Source organism: Pseudonaja textilis, chromosome 6 (genome assembly GCF_049901715.1).
Source record: "Pseudonaja textilis isolate UNSWEBS1 chromosome 6, rPseTex1.2, whole genome shotgun sequence".
Taxonomy (NCBI): Eukaryota; Metazoa; Chordata; class Lepidosauria; order Squamata; family Elapidae; genus Pseudonaja; species Pseudonaja textilis.
In genome coordinates this window covers 5,263,629-5,282,734 of record NC_141995.1, presented here as the reverse complement: position 1 = coordinate 5,282,734, position 19,106 = coordinate 5,263,629, and the positions used below count along the sequence as shown (strand labels likewise).

The window sequence follows — 19,106 nt, the reverse complement described above, 5'->3', positions numbered from 1 at the left end:
GTCTCGTTTTAGAGCAGGGGGCTGGACTAGAAGACCTCCAGGGTCCCTACCAACTCTGTCATTTATTATGTTATTCTGCTGTTCCGTTATTGAGTTATTCTGTATTCTAAAACACACACCACTTGTGAGCTTCTGGTGACCCTGGTTAGAAAGAGGACACTACATCTGGAACATTACAAAGTTTACTTAATTCTGGTTTATGTAATGTTTTAATATGTTTGGCATCTCTTTTTTTATAATGTTCATAAATAGCCTTGTTAGCAAGATGGGCAGCATGTAAATTAAGGAAAGGAAAGGAAAGGGAAAGGAAAGGAAAGGAAAGGAAAGGAAAGGAAAGGAAAGGAAAGGAAAGGAAAGGAAAGGAAAGGAAAGGAAAGGAAGATAAAAGGAAAGGAAGATGAAAGGAAGGAAGGAAAGGAAAGGAAAATAAAAAGTGGAAAGAAAGGAAGATAAAGGAAAAGAAAGGAAAGGAAAATAAAAGTGGAAAGAAAGGAAGATAAAGGAAAAGAAAGGAAAGGAAAATAAAGGAAGGGAAAGGAAAGGAAAATAAAAAGTGGAAAGAAAGGAAAGGAAAGGAAAGGAAAGGAAAAGAGAATGGAAAGGAAGATGGAAGGAAAGGAAAGGAAAGGAAAAAAAAAAGTGGGAGGAAAGGAAAGGAAAGGAAAGGAAAGGAAAGGAAAGGAAAGGAAAGGAAAGGAAATGAAAGGAAAGGAAAGGGAAAGGAAAATAAAAATGGAAAGGAAGATGAAAGGAAAGGAGGGAGGGAGAAAGAAAAGAGAAAGAAAGAGAGAGAAAGAAAGAAAGAAAGAAAAGAAAGAAAGAGAAAGAAAGACAGACAGAAAGAAAGAAAGAAAGAAAGAAAGAAAGAAAGAAAGAAAGAAAGAAAGAAAGAAAGAAAGAAAGAAAGAAAGAAAAGAAAGAAAGAAAGAAGGCATGACTTCACAGAGGCTTTGAACCTGAAGGGCTCCAAACCAGGAGCTTCGAGACGAGGGTGGGGAGGCTGTTCTCCGCCCCCTCCCCAATGCCTGCAGATGGGAGACGCCCCCCTCCTCCAGCAAAGGGGTCTGCCAGCCCAGACCAGACCACAGCCACACAAAGAGGCCATTCAGGCAAGGAGTGGGGATTTACGACCTGCCTCCAGTATCACCTTTTCAACTCGGGGGAGCCTTGGCTCAGCGCCTCCGGAGGAGCCCCTTGCCCACCAATGGGCGGCCTTCTTCAGTCCTGGGACCCTCTCCAAGGTAAACAAACAAACTTGCCGGTGAACCCTCCCAGGGGCTCGTGGCCTGGCCACAGAGGACCCCTCCCCTCCCACACGCCTACCTGCAGTCCGTCATGAGGTCATCCAGCATCTGAGCCACCAGGGTGTCCAAGGTGCTGGCAGAACGCTGGGCTTTGTGGGCCAGGTGGACCACCTCCAAGTTGGCAGCCTGCATTGGGGCAGACAGCAGAAATGCCACGTGCTGCTGAGGGAAGTGCCCCACATCCAGCCCTGGCTGGCAGCCCTCTGGCTGGCCCACGGAGCGGCTGAAGGACACACGCGCACGCACACGGGCACCACACAGGGTCGTGTGCTGCAGCCATCAGGAGCCCCCCCCCCCCTCAGAGCTTTCTGTGACCAGCCTGGCAGCCCCTCTGAGGGGTCCTTGGGGTGCTTTCTTGAGCTTGGTGGTGTTCTTGCAGACATTAGCACTGATGATGTTCCCTAGCTGGGTCATGAAACCTCTGCAAGAAAACCACCAAACTCATCAAGACCCCACAGTTTTTTCCTCCTCTCCTCCTCCTCCTCCTCCTCCTCCTCCTCCTGTCTGCAAATCCCTTCTAGCCTAATGATGTTCCCTACTAGGGTCATGAAATGTCTGCAAGAAAACCACCAAGCTCAGAGTACCAAGGACCCCCAGCTCCTCCTCCTCCTCCTCCTCCTCCTCCTCCTCCTCCTCCTCTCCTCCTCCTCCTCCTCCTCCTCCTCCTCCTCCTCCTCCTGTCTGCAAATCCTTCTAGCCTGATGATGTTCCCTAGTTGGGTGTGAACGTCTGCAAGGAAACCACCAAGCTCAGAGTACCAAGGACCCCACAGTTCTTCTCCTCCTCCTCCTCCTCCTCCTCCCTCCTCCTCCTCCTCCTCCTCCTCCCCTCCTCCTCCTCCCTCCTCCTCCTCCTCCTCCTCCTCCTCCTCCTCCTCCTCCTCCTTCCTCCTCCTCCTCCTGTCTGCAAATCCCTTCTAGCCTGATGATGTTCCCTAGTTGGGTCATGAAATGTCTGCAAGAAAACCACCAAGCTCAGAGAACACCAGGGATCCCACAGTTCTCTCCTCCTCCTCCTCCTCCTCCTCCTCCTCCTCCTCCTCCTCCTCCTCCTCCTCCTCCTCCTCCTCCTCCTCCTCCTGTCTGCAAATCCTTCTAGCCTGATGATGTTCCTAGTTGGGTCGTGAAATGTCTGCAAGAAAACCACCAAGCTCAAGGACCCCACAGTTCTCCTCCTCCCCCTCCTCCTCCTCCCCCCCCCCTCCTCCTCCTCCTCCTCCTCCTCCTGTCTGCAAATCCCTTCTAGCCTGATGATGTTCCCTAGTTGGGCCGTGAAACGTCTGCAAGAAAACCACCAAGCTCAGAAAACACCAGGGATCCCTCATTTCAACCCTGAGCCACAAAGATTCTCCTTCATTATCCCCCTTGGGAGACCCAGCCCCATTGGACGGGAGTTTGACTCAATCCGTGCCCCTGGGCAACTTCAGATGCTGCCAACTCAGCAGGGCCCTGCCAACTGTAGGCAAGAAGGCAAGATGGATGCCGGGCTGGTGCGATCCATCGTCCGCCTGGTTTCTTAAGAGCATCGCTTACAAGACAGGATCGGCTGGTTCTACTAACTGACCGAGAGACCGCAATCCTCTGGGACCGCAGAGAAGAGCAGAATCTCTTCTGGACACTAACTGGGGGCGGGTGGGGGTGGGGGCTCCAAGGCTAGCCTTCTCAGCCCCAAGCACTCACCAGCCGGTCTGCAGCCCTGTCGAGGAGATTCTGGGCATCCATCCTGTGGCTGCTGTCTTCCCAGTAGGAGGAGAGGACCACCACTGGTTTCACGTTGCCCCAGGGAAGGTAGTAATACTGACAGCCTGGAGATGGAAAGGGCAGAGAGGCCTCCGTTGGTTTGTTTATTTATTACATTTCTGCACCAGCCACCTCACCTGAGTGACTCTCCACCTGCAGGAGAAGAGCTGGGGGGTGGGGGCAGAGTTAAGCAAGTCATCAGCCTGGAATCCTTACATCCCCATAAACAGTCTTAAGTCCAAGTCCTCTTGAATTCCATGGGCCCTTCCCTGGTGCCAATTTTGCATTGTGCATTAGTTGACTAGATTCTTGTGTGCGGGTTTGAGCAATAAATCATCTTAGCTGGATCTTAGACGTAATCCTCATCCTCCATGCGGGACACTATCCAGGTAGCAGCAAGTTTGTTGTTGTGGAAGGTTTGCATTTTTATGTACAGGTAGGTAGGTAGGTAGGTAGGTAGGTAGGTAGGTAGGTAGGTAGGTAGATGGATGGATGGATGGATGGATGGATGGATGGATGGATGGATGGATGGATGGATGGATGGATGGATGGATGGATGGATAGGTAAATAGATAGCTAGATAGCTAGATGGATAGATGGATGGATGGATGGATGGATGGATGGATGGATGGATGGATGGCTAGATAGATAGGTAAATAGATAGCTAGATAGCTAGGTGGATAGATAGCTAGATGGATAGATAGCTAGATGGATAGATGGATGGATGGATAGGTATAAGTAGGTAGGTAGGTAGGTAGGTAGGTAGGTAGGTAGGTAGGTGGGTAGATAGATAGATAGATAGATAGATAGATAGATAGATAGATAGATAGATAGATAGATAGATAGATAGATAGATAGATAGATAGATAGACAGACAGACAGACAACTAGATAGCTAGATGGATGGATGGGTGGGTGGATGGGTGGATAGACGGACAGATGGATGTAGAGACAGAGACAGAGATAAAGAGATATAGATATAATAAAATATTATATAAAAATGCAAATATATATACAACTAGCTCTATACCCGTGCTCTGCTACAAAACTATGTGATCAGGCTTAGCTTTGCGGGAGGAAAACAAGGGGACAAAATTGTGCCTCTGCCTACCAGCATCCATCAGCATTCATCTGGCTAGCATCCTGTCTGTGTGAAAGAATTGAGGACTGTTTGGAAACTGAAGCAGTATTTGCTGTGTAAGCAAGAAGGAGACAGCAAGGAGCCTGGGCGTGGCTTAGCTCAACTTTTCTGCACTAAAGCTGGTTGCTGCTGTGAAACTAAAACGGAAACTCCTCTCCTCTGCTTGTGTTTTGCATTTGGAGCAGATTTCTTTTCAGGTGAGGAGGGGGAGTAGAACTCCTTAGAATCAGAGCACGTTAATAATAATAATATATCAAATCCTAATGCTCTGGTAGTCATTTCGAAAAATCCTTTCTGAGTGAGCACCTAGAAGCCAAGAGGAAGATACGTGCCAAATTTCAAGTTTGTAGGCTTTATGGTTCGGGAGATTTTGTGATGATGCGTGAGGAGTATTTCACTTTTATATATATAGAATTGAGTCAGTTAAGCATGTCACCATGTGATTATGGCCACTTTCACTGACAATGTTTCTCCACCTTGGCAGCTTGAAGATGAATGGACTTCAAAGCTGCCCAGGCAACTCTGGGAGTTGAAGTCCGCCAGGGGTGGAATTAAAATTTTTTACCAACCAGTTCTGTGGGTGTGGCTTAGGTAGTGGGTGTGGCTTGGTGGTCATGTGACTGGGTGGACATGGCTTGGTGGTCATGTCATTGGCTGGGTGTAGCCAACTCAATATCACTCACATCGAGGCACAGATCTCCTTGCCTGGCCTCTCATGACTGTGGGGATGCTGCAACAGTCGTAAGTGTGAAAAATGGTCATAAGTCACTTTTTTCAGTGCCATTGTAACTTTGAATGGTCACTCCACACAAGCAAAGTACCAGCAAAGGAGGGGGAAAAAATATCCAGAGAAGTTCCAGAGACAGGAAGTCTAGTCCTGCCAAGAATGTAATCAGGGTTAACGGAGAGGCAGTTTCTGTAAGCAACACCAGAATGTTTCCTTCCTGCCTTCCTTACAGGATTAGGCCAGTCATTTCTTCTAACAACCGGTTCTCCGAACTGCTTAGAATGTTAACAACCAGTTCTAGCGAATAGGTGAGAACCGGTAGAATCCCACCCCTGAAGTCCGCCCATCTTCAAGTCGCCTTCCAAGCCCCTCCCCCCATCCTATCAATCTAGGAATGCCGCCAGGAATAGATCAAGACTTTGATGATTTTCAGAGTCTTCCCTTCCTTGAAGAAGGCCTAGCTGAGAAGGAAAGGTCACGAGAAGCATGCCATCCCATCCAGGAGTAGCAAGATAGAAGATCTCCCGTTCCAGAGTAACCCACCTCCGATTCGATTTCTGGTTCTGCTCACCCCGGTTCGCCTGACTATGCCTCCCACCCAGGGGTGGGCTTCAAAAATTTTAGCAAAGGGTTCTCTGCCTGCTTGCTGGGCGGGCGCGGCCATGATGGATGTAGCCTAGTCAACCTCCTGCAGCCTGGAGGGGAGGCGTTCTTGCCCCCCCCCAGCTCCGGAGGCTCTCTGGAAGCCAGAAACAGGCCCATTTCCGGCCTTCCCGAACTTCCGGGAGGCCCGTTATTCGCCTTCCCTGAGCCTCGGCGCGCACCCTACCCTTACCTGTATCCAAAACGGGCTGTGTGGGGACTCCTGGGAGGAGCGTGGTGGGGTGAGCGGAGCCAGCCAGGAGTGGGATTTTGGGGGTGGGGGTTTCCTCCGAACTGTGCAGAATCTTAGCTAGGGGCTCTCCCGGACCCCTGTGAACCCCCAACAGCCCATCCTTGCTCCCAACTCTTCCCTTACCGTCAAAGACCGCCCGGCTGAACTGCGTGGTGGATGCCAGCGGCTGGCAGGTGTTGTCAAATTTGTTTCCATAGTTGCCAATGCTGACCTCAAACTGGATGGCGTCACCCACGCCCTGCAGCATGGTGGCCGAGTAGAAGGCGGCGAAAAGGTTGTACTTCCGCCGACGCAGGTATTTCTGAAGAAGACCAGACAACAGGAGGGGGATGTCATTCGTGAAGAAGCCCACTCTGGATACTCTCAACTGGACTAAGAGCCACTGGTGGGATTTGTGCAGGTCATCCTCAACTTGCAGCAGTTTGTTTAAGGACCGCTTAAAATGTTAAAATTTAAAAAGGAAAAACGATAGGCAGCTTGGGAGGGTGGGATCTTCTCTTTGACCAACACATCAGCCACCCCCAATGTAGCAGGTCCCCATCAGGCCTCTTCCAGACGTCCGGGGTGGTGGTGGAGTAATGACAGATGCAAGAAGTCAGGAACTAGGATAGGCTTAAAAAGCACTACGAGTTTATTTCACGCTTGCCAAACACAAAATCTGATCTACTAATTGGCACCAGAGTAGAATCAATTGGTAGAGACTCCAAACTGATGATGCATTTGACTCCACCAGTCTCAGCCTCATCATCTCCTATCAGAAGGGCTCTCCAACCTTGTCCACTTTAAGACTGGTGGACTTCAATTCCCAGAATTCCTCAGCCAGTTTTGCTAAGAGCATAGCTGGCTGGGGAATTCTGGGAGTTGAAGTTCCCCAACCTTAAAGTCACCAAGGGCATAGCTGGCTGGGGAATTCTGGGAGTTGAAGTCCACCAGTCTTAAAGTCACCAAGGGCATAGCTGGCTGGGGAATTCTGGGAGTTGAGGTCCACCAGTCTTAAAGTCACCAAGGGCATAGCTGGCTGGGGAATTCTGGGAGTTGAAGTCCATCAATCTCAAAGTCAACAAGGGCATAGCTGGCTGGGGAATTCTGGGAGTTGAGGTCCACCAGTCTTAAAGTCACCAAGGGCATAGCTGGCTGGGGAATTCTGGGAGTTGAAGTCCATCAATCTCAAAGTCAACAAAGGCATAGCTGGCTGGGGAATTCTGGGAGTTGAGGTCCACCAGTCTTAAAGTCACCAAGAGCATAGTTGGCTGGGGAATTCTGGGAGTTGAAGTCCATCAATCTCAAAGTCAACAAGGGTATAGCTGGCTGGGGAATTCTGGGAATTGAAGTTCCCCAACCTTAAAATCACCAAGGGCATAGCTGGCTGGGGAATTTTGGGAGTTGAAGTCCATCGAGCTCAAAGTCAACAAGGGCATAGCTGGCTGGGGAATTCTGGGAGTTGAGGTCCACCAGTCTTAAAGTCACCAAGAGCATAGCTGGCTGGGGAATTCTGGGAGTTGAAGTCCACCAGTCTTAAAGTGGTCAAATTTGGAGACCCCAGCCCTGGATGATCACTTGAGGTTATACCCCCCCACTTCACTGAAAAGACGAAGACATTCATGGCCGTGGCCTTATGTGGACCACGAAAACTTTACCTCCACTCTCAGGATGTCATCCGCAGGGATGTCCCCCAACTTCTGTTCAACGTGGTCTACCAGCTTGGTCTCCAGTTCCACCAGCACTCTGCCACGATACGCCACTCCTTCTCCCTTGGGATATATAAGAATGAGCCCATGAGAAGGTTGCCCCCTCCCCTTCACAAGCCAGCTCTTGCTCCCAACTTGGCCACCTGGATGAACCCAACGGCTTCTCTGGGGTGGCACGCCGGCGAATTCAGAAGAGCTGTCTCACCTTGCCACTGTTGAGCTCTTCATAAGGGTCAGGAAATCCGGTGAACTCCCTTGGACTCCCGTAGAGGTTGATGTAGCATGGCCCAAAAGTGGGCAGGAAGCCAAGTCCATCGTCAACTGTGGAAAGAAACCCACGAAAGTAGAACTACGGAGATAATCCTCTACCTGAAATAACCAATTTTAGAGTCCAGAGGTGGGTATTCAGCAGGTTCTGACCAGTTCTGGAGAACCGGCAGCGGAAATTTGGAGTAGTTCGGAGAACCGTCCAATCCCACCTCTGACTGGCCCCGCCAACCCCCGTCTCTTCCCTGCCTCCCATTGAGTCTCAGCTGATCGGCTGGGTCTCCTTTGGTTGACCTGCACAGGAGAACAGAGCTGGGAAGCAGGTCAGAGGTGGGCGATTTTGCAGTATCCTTTCCCTGCCACGCCATGCCATGCCACGCCCACCAAGCCACGCCACAGAACTGGTAGCAAAAAATGTTGAATCCCACCACTGGTCCACCCAAATATTCTTCTACCGGTGGCCCAATCAGAAACAGGAGGTTTCTGAGTCCTTTGAAAACAGTAGAAGTGAGAAGAAATCCTTGCATATATTTTTTTTTCAATTCATGATATTAAACAAGGGTGAGAATGGACAAGCTCGCCATCTTTACTCGGTTATGAGGTCCCGTCCATACAATGATCCCTGCCTTCTAGGTTCCTAGCAATCCAAGCTAGGTGTCCACCATCAGAAGGCCACTCAAGTAGGGGAAACTCAATGACTATATTCATGGTTTGGAGATACATTCACCAAAACCAGATGAATTTGCGGTCAACTGCACAGATTTAGCATTTTTGGCATGCTGTATTTGCACAAAGGTCCCTCCTGGTTTACAAAGGTCCTTTCTCAACCTTGGCAAGTGGAAGATGGGTGGACTTCAACTCCCAGCAAAGCTGGCTGGGGAATTCTGGGAGTTGAAGTCCACCTGCTGAGACTGAGAGAACTTCAAGGCTGGCTGGGGAATTCTGGGAGTTGAAGTCCACCCATCTTCAAATCATCAAAGCTGAGACACTTTGTGCAGGAGAGATGGCAGAGGAAAAGGACACCCAGCCCCCTCCAGAAAGATTAACCCCTAAATCTCCCCTCTTTCACAGACATGCGCAATCACATCCAGTGAGGATTTAAACTGGGATTAGAGACCAAAGCAAGGTTGATGATCATCATCCCAAGGGAATCACATGCCTTCCCCAACTGATGTCACGTGCATCGTGCATTGGAATTTGGATTACAAAATGATTTTAAATTCATTTCAGAAACACACTCAGGAGGGGGAGAGGAGGAGGGGAAGAGTCGTGCTAAGGACATACTCTCTGTTGCTTTGAAGAGTTTTGTGGTGACGGGAAAATCATCTGAAGCAGAAAGAAAGAGTGGGAAAAGTGAAAAAGTGAAGTCCTTTTGGGTCGTGTATCATCACGGCTTCTGCTAAAGAAGAGGGCAGCCGAGACCGTCTGAGAGATAAGGGGTAAAATTGAAGAGGTGGCTTTTTAATAGAAAGACAGAGTTAGAAGGGACCTTGGAGGTCTTCTAGTCCACCCCCCTGCTCAAGCAAGAAACCCTATACCATTCTGGACCAACAGTTGTTATCCGCACTGTCTGGTTTGGTTCTGCAACCCAACAGGACAGAAACAGACTTCAGAGGGTAATTAGGATTGCGGAAAAAACAATTGCTACAAACCTGCCTTCAATTGAGGACCTGTATACTGCATGAGTCAAAAAGAGGGCTGTGAAAATATTTACAGACCCCTCACATCCTGGACATAAACTGTTTCAACTCCTTCCCTCAAAATGACACTATATAGAGCACTGCACACCAGAACAACTAGACACAAGGACAGTTTTTCCCCCAAATGCCATCACTCTGCTAATAACAAATAATTCCCTCAACACTGTCCAACTATTTACAAAGTCTGCACTACTATTGCTATTAATCTTCTCATAACTCCTTATCACCCATCCCCCCCCACTTGTGACTGTATGACTGTAACTTTGTCGCTTGTAGCCTAATGATTTTTATTGACTCTTTCCTAGTATGTGATTGCTTATTTGTATCCTATAACTATTATTAAGTTTTGCACTGTATAATTCTTGACAAATGTATCTTTTCTTTTATGTCCACTGAGAGCATTTGCACCAAGACAAATTCCTTGGGTGTCCAATCACACTTGGCCAACTAAACACGCTTTGCTTCTTTAATGCTGTGTTTTAACCATCCCTCTTATATACTATTCTCCCCAGCTGCAACCAATGAGGGGGATCATGGCCGCTTCCTCTGTTGTAAGCCAAGTTGCTCCCTTCTCCATTCCTCCCTAGAATGTCCTAGGATGGAGAGAGGATGGGGCTGCTTCTTGTTCTGACTGCCCAGCCAGCCTCTGCCCTTCTCCAGCCTTCTCCATGACCTCTAGAGCCTCCATTTGCTGTGAGTCTGACTCTAACAAGGACACTCTCTTTATTTAGTTACTGTGAATTCATGATCTGGGCAATAATTGCAAGAACAGACCTTATCAGTCCTTGGATAATTGCCAGCTTCCAGTTGCAAAGCTGTAAATTAAATACTTGGCAAGGAGTCTCTGTGAGGCACGAACCACCACAATAATCAAATCTCCCTAACGAAAAATGAACTATTGTCTCCTGCAACCACCACTCCCCTTTTGCTTCTATTTATTCCCCAGGGAGGAGCCATTCAGCGTCCACATGTGCCCCTCTTCCCAAGTCGGCCCCTGTTCCTCAGTTGTTTTCCTCTCCTGACAGCTCTGTGCATGCGCACACTGGGAACAGGCTCCAGCTGTTCTTCTTCCCCACTTATCTCTGACTCCGAAGGCATCTGATAAATGTCGGACGGCGCTGGCCCTATCTCTGCTTCTGACACAGAGCATCTATCAGAGCCTTCCCCAGACTCCAGGACTGGCCCATGTTCCTCCCTAACCTCCTCATTGTCCAAGTCTGCCGCCAGCTCTGCTGTCAGCTGGTGGGCCACAACACTAAGTCAGCCTGGGGATCAGGGCCCTCTGAACCCACTCACCTTCCAGTTCTCCTCCCGGAGCGGAGATTTTGGACATGCAGAGGTAGCTGGTGCCAATGATATCATTGTGGGTAATTCGGTCCCTGCAAAATAAAAAGTTGATCCAATTACCTGCTGGATCAACAATACTGTGCACAAAAAAAAGTTGTGTACAATATGCTCTTTGCCTGCCTCTGGAAAGAGGGGCTCTCTTGGGGGTTTGGAGAAGGCTTGTTCAGTAGACAACAGTTTTCAAATACTGCACGAAGGGATAAGGCAACGGTGGCATCCTTGATACTCTCTCAGCTTAGAAATTTTCTTGCAGACAGTCTCCTTGCCAAACTAGGTAACATCGTCAGTATTACTAGAAGGGATGGGTTTGTGGAGAGGAGGAGGAGGGGAAAGGACTGTAGGGTCTTTGGTGCTCTTTGAAGTTGGCTGTTTTCTTGCAGTTGTTTCATGACCCAAGAAGAGATGGAGGAGAGGGGGAGGAGGAGGAAGAGGAGGAGAAGGAGGAGGAAGAGCAGGAGGAGGAGAAGCAGGAGGAGGAAGAGAAGCAGGAGGAGGAGGAGAAGAGAAGATGGAGGAGGAAGGATGGGAGGAGGAGGAGGAGGAGGAGATGGAGGAGGAGATGAGGGGAGGAAGAGATGGAGGGAGAGATGGAGGAGGGGAGGAGGAGGAAGGAGGAGGAAGGAGGAGAGAAGGAGGGTGACTCTGAGCTCTTATGAGCTGGGCGGGCTTTCTTGTAGACATTTCATGACCCTATTAGGTACCATCATCAGTCCTAGAAGACAGAAGAGGTTGCAGGGAAGAGGAGGAGAAGCAGAGGAGGAGGAGGAGGAGGAGGAGGAGGAGGAGGAGGAGGAGGAGGAGGAGGAGGAGGAGGAGGAGGAGGAGGATGGAGGAGGAGAGATAGAGGAGGAAGTGGAGGGAGGAGAGAGGAAAAGAAGAGATGGAGGAGGAGGAAGAGAGGAGGAGGAAGAGGAGAAGGAGAAGGAGGAGAAGCAGGAGAGAAGGAGGGTGACTCTGAGCTCCTCTGAGCTGGGGAGGCTTTCTTGTAGACATTTCATGACCCTATTAGGTACCATCATCAGTCCTAGAAGACAGAAGAGGTTGCAGGGAGGAGGAGGAGAAGCAGAAGCAGGAGGAGGAGGAGGAGGAGGAGGAGGAGAGGAGGAGGAGGAGGAGGAGGAGGAGGAGGAGGAGGAGGAGGAAGGGAAGCAGGAGAGAAGGAAGATGACTCTGAGCTCCTCTGAGCTGGGGGCTTTCTTGTAGACATTTCATGACCCTATTAGATACTATCATCAGTCCTAGAAGACAGAGGTTGTAGGGAGGAGGAGGAGAAGCAGGAGGAGGAGGAGAGAGAGAGGAGGAAGTGGAGGGGAGGAGGAGGAGGAGAGATGGGAGAAGAGAAGAGGAGGAGAGGAGGAGGAGGAGGAGGAGGGAGGAGGAGCAGGAGGAGGAGGAGGAGGAGGAGGAGAGATGGAGGGGAGGAGGAGGAGGAGAAGAGATGGAGAGGATGGAGGAAGAGGAGAAGGAGGAGAAGCAGGAGAGAAGGAGGATGACTCTGAGCTCCTCTGAGCTGGGGAGTTTTCCTGTAGACATTTCATGACCAATTAGGTAACATCATCCGTACTAGAAGGGAGTCAAGTTTACTCAAACTGTGCAGAATCCCCAACTTTTTCATGCGCTTAAAAACAACGGGTAGGGCTGAACTGCAGCCCCCAGCTAGAAACGAGGCTGCCCGGCTCCTTTTCCCATCCCAAACTTTGCAAACGGGGGGATTCGAGTTGTAAATGATGGACTCAGGCGGAATCCCGTCACTGGCTCCTCGCTCTTTACTCACCAGTCCATGACACGGATCCTCATCCTTTCACACATGGAGGGAAACTGCAGGGAAGAGCCGAAGAGGCTGGGTCAGAGAGGGGCTTCGGGGAAGACGGGGAGACGGGGTCGGGGTCGGGGGGGGGCGCTCACCATGGCAGGCAGCGTGACAATCTGGTTCCACTGCGGATTGGCGTTCTTCTCCACGATCTTGCTGCAGAGCTACTCAAAGGAAGGAAAGATATGCCTGAGTAAGAGCCCCCCCTCTCTCTTCGGGGGTCCTGCTGCCCACTTTCCAGGCAGAAATCTGGCTCAACCGGGAAACAAAACCATGTAAGTCCTCGACTTATGGCTACAGTTGAGCCTAAACATTTCTGTAGCTTAAGGATGACCCTTGTTAAGTGAGTTTGGTCTCCATTTTACGACCATTCTTGTTAAGCGAATCCATGTGGTTGCTAAGTCAGGGACTGTTGTGGTTAGCCGGCAGCAGGTGCAGACGACTGAGGAGAGCGAGGACTCAGGTGAGGGGCCAGGACCATCAGGGAGTGGAGTGCTGCCTTCCGAGATTGTGGGGGCTGGCAGCCGTGATGAGGAGGTTCCCGAGGAGCCTGTGCCAAGTGCGTGTGCACGCAGGGCTGCTCGCAGGAAACAGCAGCTGCAGCAGCACAGGTGACTCAGGAGTAAGGCTGCAAGGTAATGGCCCCTCCTTCAAGAAGATAAAAGCCAGCTGTGAATCGGACGTTCTTTGCAGGAAGCAAAGATGTTTTGAAACCCAGCCTCGTGGACATTACCACGAAGGTATTTGGTATTTGAAGACTCTTGTGTTGTAAACTATTTCTTATCTGTTATTCTTGGCAGCCCCGCACAGTTTTGGCGAGGCTCGTTCTTATCAAAGTTAATTAGTTTGCAGCACTTCGTAAGACTCATTAAAAGGAACAGGGACGCCGTTGTTAAGGGAATCGGGCTTCCCCGTTGATGTTGTTGGCCAGAAGATTGCAAAAGGGGAACAGGTGACACCCCACCCCCCAGGATGCTGCAACTGTCATAAATACGAGTCAGCTGCCAAGCACCTGAATTTTGATCCCGTGACTATGAGGGATGCTACAACGGTTGTAAGTGTGAAAAACATCATAAGCCACTTTTTTCTGTGCCTTGGTAACTTGGAACGTGTTGTGGCCCAACAGCAGCCAGTTGGCAGCATATTTGGACAGTGAGAAGGTTGGGGAGGAATATGGACGCGTCTTAGAGTCTGGGGAAGGCTCTGACAAGGGCTCTGCGTCGGAGGCAGAGATGGGGCCAGGGCCGTCTGACAGTTATCAGCTGCCTTCGGAGTCGGGGATAAGTGAGGAAGAAGAACAGCTGGAGCCTGTTCCCAGTGTGCGCATGCACAGAGCTGCCAGATGAAGGGAACAGCTGAGGAACAAGAGCCGACTTGGAAGTAAAGCCGCAGGGGGATGGTAAATGGCTCCTCCCCTAGGGAATAAAAGAGGAGCAAAAGGGGAGTGGGAGATAATTGGTTCATTCCAGCATGCTTGCCAAGTATTGCCGCCTCTGAAAGATATCGGCCTGGCCCCTCTTCCAAGCCTGATAAAGCTTTGTAATTGGGAACTACCTTGAAAGACTGTTGGCCAGGACTTTGTTGGAGAGGAAATTCATTGTAAATTAAATAAAAGGGGGTTTATCGGGACGAGGACTCAGTTTTGTGCTGTTGGGGAAGCCTAGGTCAGAACAGAACGGTCACTAAATGAACAATTGTAAGTTGAGGATTACTTTTATGCCCGCACTTATTAATTTATCTTTGAATTTCATTCCCCCTTTCTACTCCATAGATCCCTTATAGGACATAGCTCCGGTTTTAGGCAGAGCTTCCAAAGGGCCATGTAGCTCCTACGTATTTTAGGAAAGGAAAGCTGGTCCTGCGTCTCGGGAAATAGAAAGACTTTCTCTCGTAATGCTTCCCAGTTCAATCAGAAGAGAGCTGGAAGGGACCCCGGAGGTCTTCTAGTCCAACCCCTGCTCAACTAGGAGTACACCAAGACGCAGTAGCTGACGTACCGTTTTCCCTGCAAAGGTAACTTCCACAAAGGGATCCACCAGGTTCTTCTTGTTGCTTTCAAAGCCGAAGATCTGCTTGACGCTGTCCATCACGGCATCATCCACTGGAATCACAAGATCATATGGTTGGAAGGGACATGGGAGTGGAGACTGCCGAATGGGGCCAGGGGAGGTGGGGATCGGCTTCCCCAGGAAGGGAGGGAGGGAAGGAGGGAGGGAGAGGAGGAAGGAGGGAAGGAGGAGGAAGGAAAGGAGGAAAGGAGGAAGGAAGGAAGGAAAACAGGGAGGGAGAAAGGAAGGGAGGCAGGGAGGGAAGGAGGAAGGAAGGAAGGAAAGGTGGAGGGAGGGAGGAAAGGAAAGGAGGGAGGGAGGGAGGGAAGGAAGGAAGGAAGAAAGGAGGAAAGGAGGAAGGAAGGAAGGAAGGAAAACAGGGAGGGAGAAAGGAAGGGAGGGAGGAAGGAAGGAAGGAAAGGTGAGAGGGAGGGAGGAAAGGAGGGAGGAAGGAAGGGAGGGAAGGAGAGAAGGAAGCTAGAGAGGGAGGAAAGGAGGGAGGGAGGAGGAAAGGAGGAAGAAAGGAAAGGAGGAGGGAGGAAGGAAGGAGGGACTGAGGGAGGGAAGGAGGGAGGAGGAAGGAAGGAGGGACTGAGGGGGGAAGGAAGGGAGAGGAGGAAGGAAGGAGGGAAGAAAGGAGGAAAGGAGGAAGGAAGAAGAAGGAAGGAAAACAGGGAGGGAGGAAAGGAAGGGAGGGAGGAAGGAAGGAAGGAAAGGTGAGAGGGAGGGAGGAAAGGAGGGAGGAAGGAAGGGAGGGAAGGAGAGAAGGAAGGAGAGGAGGGAAAGGAGGGAGGGAGGAGGAGGAGGAGGAAAGGAGGGAGGAGGAAGGAAGGAGGGACTGAGGGAGGAAGGAGGAGGAGGAAGGAAGGAGGGACTGAGGGAGGGAAGGAGGGAGGGAGGAAGGAAGGAGGGAAGGAGGGAGGGAGGAAGGAAAGGAGGTACAGGTAATCCTTGACTTATGACCAGAATTGAGCCCAACATTTCTGTTGCTAAGCGAGACATTTCTGAAGTGAGTTTTGCCCCATTTTAAGACCTTTCCACTCATACTTGTTAAGTGAATCACTGCAGTTGGTAAGTTGGTACCATGGTTGTTAAGTCAATCTGGCTTTGTTTGTCTGAAGGTTGCAAATGGGGATCAGGTGACCCTGAGACCGTCATAAATACGAACCAGCTGCCAAGCATCCAGATTTTGATCCCAAGACCCTTGGGAATTGTTCTGTCTCGCCTTTCGTCTTTCCCAAAAGATGAAAGAGTAGAAACTCACACCAACACAGGCAGGCAAGCTGGCTCGGACTTCACAGAGTTAATTCTTTGGAACTGATAATATTCTTGGCATTCCAACATGTCCTGCCTGCCAAGTCCAGACTGATAGCAAATAAAATTTTACTCACAAAAAAATCACAAGGCAGTCCACAAAGAAAATCTGAAGTAAGGTTAAACTTTGTCCCGTACAAAGTTTCAGGAGAAAACAGACCCACTTTATCCCCTGTGGGGTGTGGCTCAATGACTCAGCTCACTCTCTGACCCTCCCACGCCTCCTACGTTGCTGCTCACGTTTCTCCCTACGACGCTGCTTAGGATCGAGCCAACACTCTTCCTCTTTATTCTCTGTCAGGGGCTGCTCCGATATGCCTTCCTCCTGATTAATTTCAGGCTGTCCCTCTCTGTTGTCTGATGGAACCTGAGGCATTATCAGAGAGGAAGGCCCTGGGGAGGAAGGCATTCCCAGTTCCTCCTCCTCATCTTCCAGGTCCTCTTCCTCTGACAGCATAGGCTCAGGAATCGGGGCCACAACAGGAATCCTGCAACGTTATCCTGGGGCCCCGTAGATTTGCCTCCATTCGTGAAAAGTGTCCCAATTGGGCTTTGAAAAAGCATCAAATTCAGGTCACCTTGTCCTCGTTCGGACCAAGCAGACCCAACAGCCGTCCAGAATCAGATGCCTTCCAGAGTGTTGAATAAGATATCCCATCATCCACAACCGAGAGAAGGGGGCCTTCAGAGTTGGGCTTCTAGCCCAGAAACCATTCCCTCCCTTTCCCGTCCTCCCAGCAAGGTTGCCCTCCTCACCCCACCACTCACTCTGGGGCAGGTCTTCTGCTCGATAGATCTTCAGGGAGAAGTGGGCGCCACGGAGAGCCACGCCTGGCGGCTTGAAGACGTTCCCCTCGATGTCCTCTTTCTCCTCCGTAGCTTCCTTCCTCTCCATCTGGGAAGAGAGTGAGAGGACGAATGAAGCACTTGCCTGCCTTCACACGGGGGTACCTAGATCAGGGGTCACCAACCTTTTGGGACCTCAGGGACCCCCAAACTCATAATTTCAAACCCTGTGGACCACTAATATGAATTTTGACTGACAGTGGCTTGCTGACGTTGTGTCATGCCCCTGGTGGAGACTGGCTCTGAGGGAGAGGAGGAACAGCCGACAGGGAGTGGAAGTGTGGCTCCGGAGGTGGTGGAGGAGGCTGAGGAAGGGCAGAGGCTGGGCTGGGCAGTCAGAGGAGGATCCAGGCCCATCCCCATCCTAGGGCATGCAGGGAGGAGAGGATAAAGGAGATACATGGTCTACTGGGGAGGAGAGGGCCTTGATCCTCTTCATGGGCTGCAGCTGTGACAACTGGATAAGAGGACGAACATGCATACAAGCGAGTGCTGGAAACAAAGCATGGAAATATCTCTAGTTTATGGTTCCTCTCTGAGTTTAGTGTCCCTCCCAGTGTGTATTCTGATATTTGTGGACGTCTTCAAGCGCTTATCTTGCCTGGTTTGTGTTGTTTTTTACTTTTTATAATTCATAGGCATTTTTAGTTTAAACGGCATTTCCTCCTTCTTGTAACTGTTCGTGTGGGAGGTTTTTTTTATCTCCAGTCAAGGAGATTTGGAGCTTGGAAGCAAAGTGAAGGAATAAAAGGGGCTGCTTCACCTGTTCACCTGACCACCCTGGGTCATCACATGTTGGTGGGAGCAGCTGCTCCTCCACCCGGTTGTACCAGCCTACTATAGACTGGAAGAGTTGCTCCAGGATGGCCAAAGGGTCAATTTCCTGTGACTCCTGCAGATCTGGAATATGGGACCGACTTTCCCACCAACGTCAGCAAACCACCCTGGGGCTGTTTTCCCTCCCCTGCCCTTGGTCTTACCTTCCAGTTCCAGCTTACGTGGCTCTACTCAAGATTAATGTTTGCGCTTGGCCGAAGGGTAGGGGCCAGCGGGTGGGCGGGCCATGTGGGTGGCATAGCCTTGTGTTCCTGCACAGCCTGGATTAGTTGCTTTTTGAGGGCAGGGAACATTTCTCTGCGGATCACCCAATTTTTCTTGTGGGCCATCAGCGGTCCCCGGCCCACGAGTTGGTAACCGCTGACCTAGAGGGCCACCTGTCTCTCTGCAGGCACTTTTCCAAAAATCCCAGCCACCGGTTCGCTGCCCGGCATCCAGCTGGAGTAGTCCCTCCGTTTTGCGCTGCGGACTTCGCTGGGAGACACCGAGGCCAACCTACCTGAAGAGCCCCTCACTAAGGAGGAGAGGTTTCTTTGGGAGGGAATACCCTTTTTACAAGTTTGACCCCCCATTTTGATCGAAATACTCACGGGGGCTTCGTCCCCAGGACCGAGGACATATAAGCTGACTTTCAGGTAGCCTCTGGCGCCGACCGAGAAATCCTCCGGATCCGACATCAGCAGCCATTTCCGGAGAAAGCAATGCCCTGGAGTGAGAGTAGGAGACATTTATACCCTACCATACACCCACCTCATCAGATAAAAAGGGTCTGATAAAATGAAGGAGACTGGGACACGGTGGCTCAGGAGCTAAGACGCTAAGCTTTTTCCTTTCTTTTTCTCTTCTTCCTGCACTTCTTTTCTCTTTGACCTTCTCCGTTTTTCCTTTCTATTGGCATCCCATTGTAGGAAGTTAGCGCTCACCCCTCTCCTAGAAAAACGAAATACCCCGGGAAATATTTTAAAAGGCAGAATATTTCCCCGAAAAAGAGAAGTAGAAACTCAGAAGCAGAAGCTCACCCCCGCCTTTGCTAATAGACCAGTACTCTGGCCTAGGCCAGCCTATTTTACATAACAAAGATCTACTCCAGGTAGAGCTATCATAAGAATTGCCCAAAGCCATAAGTGTACAAGCAAGTGTGTCGGTTGGTTTATAAATTTTTGTGCATCCATTTCATAGTCACAATTACAGTTACATTGCATAATAACTCATATTATCAATCAAAGATTAAATACCCTAGTATCATTATTAATTGATCATTTGACTACAATTTCGTTCATTCATGCTTGGCGAGATAACTATAATTTGCTTAGTTTATTTTATAACAATTCATATAATCCTCCCAAATCTATCCTAGAAACATTTTATAGATATAAGAATAAAAAAAGAAAAGAAATACATCTTTTGTTTTCTAAAATTCTACATATATTAATATTATATTTTA

At 49.9% G+C, this 19,106-nt stretch overlaps 1 protein-coding gene across 6 annotated transcripts in view; it reads right to left on the bottom strand.

Annotated features, from left to right (window-relative positions):
- The window catches only part of DYSF (dysferlin), a 181,452-nt gene that overhangs the window by 103,718 nt on the left and 58,628 nt on the right, over nucleotides 1–19,106 (bottom strand). For 4 of the 6 annotated variants that reach the window (XM_087935713.1, XM_087935716.1, XM_087935714.1 and 1 more), the window contains exons 11-22: nucleotides 18,253–18,368; nucleotides 16,748–16,874; nucleotides 14,615–14,718; nucleotides 12,713–12,781; nucleotides 12,582–12,625; nucleotides 10,757–10,839; nucleotides 9,045–9,086; nucleotides 7,699–7,814; nucleotides 7,443–7,556; nucleotides 5,929–6,106; nucleotides 2,984–3,108; nucleotides 1,324–1,430 (exon numbers count right to left, since the gene is read on the bottom strand). In XM_087935713.1, coding sequence (XP_087791839.1) covers nucleotides 1,324–1,430; nucleotides 2,984–3,108; nucleotides 5,929–6,106; nucleotides 7,443–7,556; nucleotides 7,699–7,814; nucleotides 9,045–9,086; nucleotides 10,757–10,839; nucleotides 12,582–12,625; nucleotides 12,713–12,781; nucleotides 14,615–14,718; nucleotides 16,748–16,874; nucleotides 18,253–18,368 — 1,225 coding nt within the window. The remainder of the gene's footprint in view (nucleotides 1–1,323; nucleotides 1,431–2,983; nucleotides 3,109–5,928; nucleotides 6,107–7,442; nucleotides 7,557–7,698; nucleotides 7,815–9,044; nucleotides 9,087–10,756; nucleotides 10,840–12,581; nucleotides 12,626–12,712; nucleotides 12,782–14,614; nucleotides 14,719–16,747; nucleotides 16,875–18,252; nucleotides 18,369–19,106) is intronic. The other 2 variants (XM_087935718.1, XM_087935717.1) reach the window with 1 other exon arrangement.